This window comes from Chanos chanos, chromosome 1, assembly GCF_902362185.1.
Source record: "Chanos chanos chromosome 1, fChaCha1.1, whole genome shotgun sequence".
NCBI lineage: Eukaryota > Metazoa > Chordata > Actinopteri > Gonorynchiformes > Chanidae > Chanos > Chanos chanos.
The window spans coordinates 2,671,541-2,679,040 of NC_044495.1; the positions used below are offsets into that span (position 1 = coordinate 2,671,541).

Sequence of the window (7,500 nt, forward strand, 5' to 3'; positions counted from 1 at the left end):
ACATGCACACACCCGTACACACATACACACACACACACACACACACATATATACACACACATATACACACACACCATTTCCTGTGTGGTGACTGAGACAGAATGCTTATGTTATGTCTCCTTTTTCAGTATCTGGTACGTTTTGTTATTCTGTAGAGAATATTGAATAGTAGTCTTCTCTGATGCCTCAGACCGTCTTTTCCTTTTCAGTGTTTGAACATTTCCTCTCAATTCAGAGGTCTTTTTTTTCCAAACCTGCCAATGTCTGTCTCTGAAACAGTCCAGTCCTAGCTTACAGCGGCTCTCTGAGGTAGTCCCACCTCTGTCCTGAGCTCCACCACCATACACTCTCACATGAATAAAACCCCAAACATGTGAGGCTTTCCCCGACTCACACGGCTTACAGACGCGGGACCTGACCGTCATCTCACTGACAGTCGCTCTCAGGGCAAAACATGTTTTTAGTGTCGAGAGGTCATCAGAATGTTGGAGACAGGTCAAAAGGCTAACCTCTGACCTGTAATTCCTGACCCATAAAGTGGCTTTCTGCTTTACGCTTAAAGAGCATTTCTTGGATTCTGCAGCAAAATCAATGATGGGCTCTTGTATTAGTGCAGTGTGTGTGTGTGTGTGTGTGTGTGTGTGTTTGTGTGTTTAGGCTTCGGTTTGTAACAGGTGTGTGTGCACACATATTTGTCTGTGTGTCTAGCTGTGTGTGTCTTGTTTTGTCCAGGTTTGTCTTACTGGAGGATGTGAAACAGCTTGATACATGCAGCTAAACGTAAATGAAACTTGTTTTGTTGTTGTTGTTGTTGTTCCTGACGGTGTCTGTGCTGATATTATTTTTCATAGATACCCGTGTGAGACAGTCTATCCCAAACACATCAGTGGGGGCCACGCCCACAGAGGAACAGAGCACTGGTTCTGGATCAGCTGACTTACTGACCAGTACAAGTTATACCACCCTAACCACACCCACCTACACAGGTACTGCCCACACACACACACACACACACACACGCAAATGCACAGGTACCTCCACTACACAGGTACACCCACTTACACAGGTGCTGCATCTTTCCTGACCTGGCCACATAAGTTCTCTCTTGGAACCACACCCTAATTATACCCACACCAGGTATACAAGCCCCGCCTCTAATCCCACCCACCTAAACAATACTGCCGCTACGGTCTCTAGCAGGGGATTATTAAAATATACAGATGTTTCCTTTTTCACTCCCTGGTGTGAGTTTAAGAAGCCTGTCTGTCAGGGCTTTTCTCTTCAACCTCTGTGTTTGAATCAGAGCCCCCTGGTAGACAGCCAATACTGAGAGTAGCTATACTAATGAAAAGATCTGAACTTAGCGACTGAATGTGTATGTAAATGATTCACTCTACAGTAAACGTGTGATGTTGTTTAGAACTAGTCACAAAAAATGAGATCTGAACAGAGGAGAACACTGTTGCCATCTTAAAAGAAACAAAAGAAAGAGAAATATTGTGATAGTGTTTTTGCCGTGGGTTATATTTTGTGTTTTAATAGATCTTGTGTGTGTTTTCAGATCTGAGTTCCCATCTCCACACGGCAGAAGCCGCCCCCACTATGACCAATGGGAATCATGCACCGGTATCCCAGCATCCTTTGCCCCAGCCCGGCGTGGTGGCTCAGGGTCCCGGCAGGTCATCTGTAACAGGTAATTTAGTGCCCCCTGCTGTTCTTATGAAATCTACACCTCTGACAGATAGAGAAAGGGATGGATGGATGGATGGATGGATGGATGGATTCTTTGGTTGTTTCTGATTGAGTGGTAGTTGCTGTTGGACTGCTGTAACGCTCATTAATTGTCAGAGGGAAGAGTATTCACAGAGTTCTCAGGGCCAAACTGCAGAAGAGAACAGGAGAAACCACAGGAAAAAGCAGAGAAACATCACGGCAGGGAACCTTTCTAATCTACAGCCATCGATTAACACCTCCTTCAGAAACACACAGAAAACACACCCCCCCAGCACACACACTCCTCCCCCAACACACACACTCACACGCCACGCTTTCACATACACACGCGCGTGCGCACATACACACTTACACACACACTCCCCCAGCACACACACACCACACACATACACACTAACACACACACTCACCTAACACACACATGCCACACACACACACATATTATGTATGAATATATGTATGGATACCCCCCCCCCCCCCCCCCCCCCCGCCCAACAAAGCGCTTCATTTGAACAGACTTCACACCTCTTTGACAAGGAGGGGGGGGGGGGGCTTCCCCTTTAAAGATCTGAAGTGCTTTAGGAAGAGAGGAGGCTGTATTGACTGGATAGCCCCCCCCCCTTTCCCACCTCCTTTTGTTGTGTGTGTCTGTCATTATCCCCGAGTCTGTGCAGTAAAGGGCCCCTGTTGTCTTCTCCCTTCTCCACTCTTACCGTCACCTCCATAAAGGACCGCCACTGTAAAACCACGGCCTCCCTGTCTGCGCTGTAAAATTCTGCCTCTCCTTCCTTCCTGCCTGCGTTTTTTTTTCTTTCCCTCCCTCCCTCCCTCCCTTCGTGGAGGATCTAAGACATTTTGCCTAATGGCTTTTGTCTGTCCACTGCATGAGTAGAGACACACACGCGGGCGTTCACAAGCCTAGTGAATAGACAACAAAGGGGGAAGCTTTTCCACACCGGGTTCTGTGTTTTGCCCCCAAATGTTTTAGGTTAAAACTTCTTACACTGTTGGTCATTTTATTTATGTGTGAATAAGTGGATGAAACTTTGAGAGCCAGACGAAACGCCCAACAATAATGTCTAATGTACAACACAAGTAAAGTCATGCCAGTAACTGCGTATATGAGAAATACGTTTGTCCTGTCACTGACTATGTCACTGGTTTTGCCTGTGACTGTGTTACTGGTTTTGCCTGTGACTATGTCACTGGTTTTGCCTGTGACCATGTTACTGGTTTTGCCTGTGAGTATATTACTGGTTTGCCCGTGAGTATGTTACTGGTTTTCCCTGTGCCTATGTTACTGGTTTTGCCTGTGAGTATGTTACTGGTTTTGCCTGTGCTTATGTTACTGGTTTTGCCTGTGACTATGTTACTGGTTTTGCCTGTGAGTATATTACTGGTTTGCCCGTGAGTATGTTACTGGTTTTCCCTGTGTGTATGTTACTGGTTTTGCCTGTGAGTATGTTACTGGTTTTGCCTGACGTAAATTACTGTGGCTAACTTTGGCCTCATTCTGCAGCAGGCTCCATGGCAAACACTGGCCCTCCAAAGAAGAGACACAAAGGCTGGTCTCCAGAGTCATCAGCTCAGCCTGAAGCCCCACCCAAACCCAGCTACCCCAGTGCCCCTAATGGAGCCAAACCAGGTACAAAATATCAAAAAATACCTTCTTTTTTCCATGGGTGTTTTTGTTTGAGTGGACTGCTGGCTGTGTGTTTGAATAACATGGAGCTAATTCCATTTGAAGTAAGTGTGTGTGTGTGTGTTTTCTAGCAGAGTCTGGAGCTGTGGGGTGTGTCTCCCAGGGATCCTCTCCTCCTGTTCCCGTGGGGGAGTTTGTCACAGTGCCCGATCGACTACTTCACACCTGCCGACTGCAGCCAGTGATCTTCACAGGTGACACGCACACACACACACACACACACACACACACACACACACAAACTCAGCCACTGTCATGGTAATGTCAGTTTATGTGAATATAAACTGTAATGTATATGAGACACCTGCATGGAGGTGTACAGTTGTAAAAAGTTCTTGTTACAGTTCTGGTGAGACTCAGACACAGCATGTCTTAGTTTTTGTGAATCGTGTGTTTATGGATTGTGTGTTTATGGATTGTGTGTTTGTGGATTGTGTGTTTGTGAATCGTGTGTTTATGGATTGTGCATTTGTGGATTGTGTGTTTGTGAATTGTGTGTTTGTGGATTGTGTGAATATATTATAAGAGTTGCACATAGTATAAAACAGTGCAGTTTGTCATCGCTTTGCAACATATCATATGTATGTGTGTGTGTGTGTGTGTGTTTGTGTGTGTGTGTGTGTGTGTGTGTGTGTGTGTATGTATGTGTGTGTGTGTATGTATGTATGTGTGTGTGTGTGTGTGTGTGTTTGTGTGTGTGTGTGTGTGTGTGTGTATGTATGTATGTGTGTGTGTGTGTGTCTGTGTGTGTGTGGTTGTGTGTTTTGCGTTCCTGTCGGCAGGTCACGGGGCTCTCCCGCGGCTCTGTGGGAGCGTAGGGGAGGTGTTAGTGAACACGGAGCTGCAAGCGTGTTACCGCAGCACACAGTCCCTCCCCCGCGTCTATGAGCAGTACGGCGCCTCCCCTGTCCAGCCCCTCTCCACACAAATGCAGATTCTCCTCACCGTTTACTACCTGGTCCAGCTGGGTAAGAGAGAGAGAGAGAGATGTGAACCGAACACAGTTCGCATACTGACCTGTTTAAACAAAAGCATTAGCATGAAGTGCTTTTATTTTTTGTCCTGTGTTTATCTTGAGCTGTGTGTGGATGTGAGTGAGTGAACCTCAGGTCACCACATATGTGAACCGTGAACATCTGTGACACTAAGCCATTTCACACACACAGAGATATACCGATAAGACATTCCCGCAGCTTATGCTACCAAATTTAGCCACAGAAAATACATTTCAGTCAGAGCTGAAAGACTCGTGTCTGACCACTGTTCTGAGAACAGTGACAGAATAGTTAGGTGTTAGGTGTTAGGCGAAAACTGTCCCTGACACTGCGTGTGTCTGTGTGTGTGTGTGTGTGTGTGTGTGTGTGTGTGTGTGTGTGTGTGTGTGTGCATGTGTGTATGTGTATGTGTGTCTGTGTGTGTCTGTGTGTGTGTGTGCGTGTGTGTGTGTGTGTTTGTGTGCGCGCATGTGTGTGCGTGTGCGTGCGCGTGTGTGTATGTGTGTGTGTGTCTGTGTGCGTACAGCTCCTGATCAGGTTTTGCTGATAGAGGACCTGGAGCAGATCTTCATGCGTTCCTGGCGTGAATCCCACCTCACGGAAGTGAGGCAGTACCAGCAGACCCACCCTCCCCTCCCAGCCCAGCTCCCGGGCCTGGCCCACCCCCTGACCCCCACGCAGCTGCCCTGGTTGACCAAGCTGGCCACCAGCTCCTGCAGGGAGACCGTTCTGGTCCTGGACACTGCCTCCTCATTGGCTGAAGCTCTGGATGACGTCTTTCAGAGGCTGATGGAGGGAAAACTGGCCCAGACCAACTACGTGGTGGTGATCGTCACGGCCAGAAGCCCAGAGATCGAGTCCTGCGTCGTGGTGACAGGTATGAGGAGACTTTGGGGGGAAAAAAAAAACCCATACTGAACATGTTAAGCATATTCAACCTGAATTTCACAAGCTTGCGACTGAGGAGGATCTCAGACGGTTGATGCGTGAGCTGTTGTTTTTCGTTTTGCAGGTAAACGCCAGGCCCGAGCATTGGCGGAGAGTATGTATTCAGCCAGTGATGCTCTGAGAGAAATCAGTTACCAGCTCTCCTCTGGTCTGGCTGCTGAGTTCACCACTTACTGCAGCTCCCTAGGGCCAGGTAAGACATCAGCTCTGTTATTACAGGCCAGAGCAAAGCTGCGTTAAAACCTGCGTGTTGTATCTCTGGGGCCTGAGGTGTCTAATCCGTAGATAAGAGCATATCTGTGTACCATGGCTGAACAGCAGCTATTTGATTGTACAGTTATAACAGCACTTTAAGATATATAGTGTATATACTATACTATACTATATAACCAAGAACACAGGTGTATTGTGTAGGTGAGAGCAAAGGCACAAAAACAGGTCTAGGCTGTGAGTTATATGGACTCTGTGTCTGTTAACTGTGTCAGATGGAGATATGGAGAGCCTTTGTCTTTTAACTGTGTCAGATGGAGATATGGAGAGTTTGTGTCCTTTAACTGTGTCAGATGGAGATATGGAGAGTTTGTGTCTGTTAACTGTGTCAGATGGAGATATGGAGAGTTTGTGTCTGTTAACTGTGTCAGATGGAGATATGGAGAGTTTGCTTTGTGTCTTTTAACTGTGTCAGATGGAGATATGGAGCGTTTGTGTCTTTTAACTGTGTCAGATGGAGATATGGAGAGTTTGTGTCTGTTAACTGTGTCAGATGGAGATATGGAGAGTTTGCTTTGTGTCTTTTAACTGTGTCAGATGGAGATATGGAGCATTTGTGTCCTTTAACTGTGTCAGATGGAGATATGGAGAGTTTGCTTTGTGTCCTTTAACTGTGTCAGATGGAGATATGGAGAGTTTGCTTTGTGTCTTTTAACTGTGTCAGATGGAGATATGGAGAGTTTGTGTCTTTTAACTGTGTCAGATGGATATATGGAGAGTTTGTGTCTTTTAACTGTGTCAGATGGAGATATGGAGAGTGTGTCTTTTAACTGTGTCAGATGGAGATATGGAGAGTTTGTATCTTTTAACTGTGTCAGATGGAGATATGGAGAGTTTGTGTCCTTTAACTGTGTCAGATGGAGATATGGATAGTTTGCTTTGTGTCCTTTAACTGTGTCAGATGGAGATATGGAGAGTTTGCTTTGTGTCTTTTAACTGTGTCAGATGGAGATATGGAGAGTTTGCTGGAGAAGGCGGCAGAGAATCCTTCGTCTCTGTGCAGAAGTCTGGAGCCGTCTGCGGGGAGTGGAGACAGTCCAAAGACTGCCTGTACAGGTCTGTGTCAAAGCTGATATTTATTTGGGTCAGTAAACCCACAGTCTCTGAGGACAGACATGAGGAAAGAGAGAGGGAAACTCAAACCCATCTGTGCTATAGACTGTGTGTGTGTCTCACTGAATCTTTGGCAAAAGCTTTATGTCTAAGGGAGTGTTTCACTTGGCTAGTTTTAAACTTTGCAGTTCATCATTCTGTTTCCTTTCAACGTAGCCTGGTTATTATTTTGACTGTCGCATCAGATGGTTGAGTTTTTTGTACTCTGTTTTCCCAACAAAAGAGTGTGTTTATGCAGTGCTTAAATGGACAGAACCGAACTCAATCTGGATTAAAGTTCTAGTGTGAATCCTCTCTGATGCTCTGAATCTCCCCTCTCAGAGTATCATGTGGAGTGGCGTGAGATCAGGCCCATCCAGCTGGCGGTGGCTCGCAAGCTTCTCTCCCATGTCTGTGCCATCGCTGACTCCAGCACACAGAACTTGGACCTGGGCTCCTTCGACAAGGTGGAGTTCCTCATCTGTGTCCCGCCTTCAGAGGTCACCTTCCAGCAGGTCGTCATGCACCTGTGGAACTCAGGTGAGTCTAGAACATTCCAGCTGTCTGCTCACTCAGTGTTGTATAAGGCTGAGAGTGGCAGCTATGAAAAGTGAGCCAGCGAACAGATGAAGGGACTCTGCAGTGCCCTCTTGTGGTTGAAAAGCAAACTAATCTCTAGTGTTTTTGGTGTAAACGTACTGTAAGCTCCAAACAGAGCTGGGTGTCAAATGTGCTGGATCTGCATGTGTGTGTGTGTGT

General features: G+C 46.5%; 1 protein-coding gene across 1 annotated transcript in view; it reads left to right on the forward strand.

Moving 5' to 3' along the window:
• Window positions 1–7,500, forward strand: part of greb1 (growth regulating estrogen receptor binding 1) — a 21,861-nt gene that overhangs the window by 3,166 nt on the left and 11,195 nt on the right. Inside the window, exons 5-13 of the mRNA XM_030773708.1 lie at window positions 847–986; window positions 1,562–1,693; window positions 3,257–3,379; window positions 3,508–3,630; window positions 4,219–4,404; window positions 4,958–5,308; window positions 5,444–5,572; window positions 6,595–6,705; window positions 7,084–7,281. Coding sequence (XP_030629568.1) covers window positions 847–986; window positions 1,562–1,693; window positions 3,257–3,379; window positions 3,508–3,630; window positions 4,219–4,404; window positions 4,958–5,308; window positions 5,444–5,572; window positions 6,595–6,705; window positions 7,084–7,281 — 1,493 coding nt within the window. The remainder of the gene's footprint in view (window positions 1–846; window positions 987–1,561; window positions 1,694–3,256; window positions 3,380–3,507; window positions 3,631–4,218; window positions 4,405–4,957; window positions 5,309–5,443; window positions 5,573–6,594; window positions 6,706–7,083; window positions 7,282–7,500) is intronic.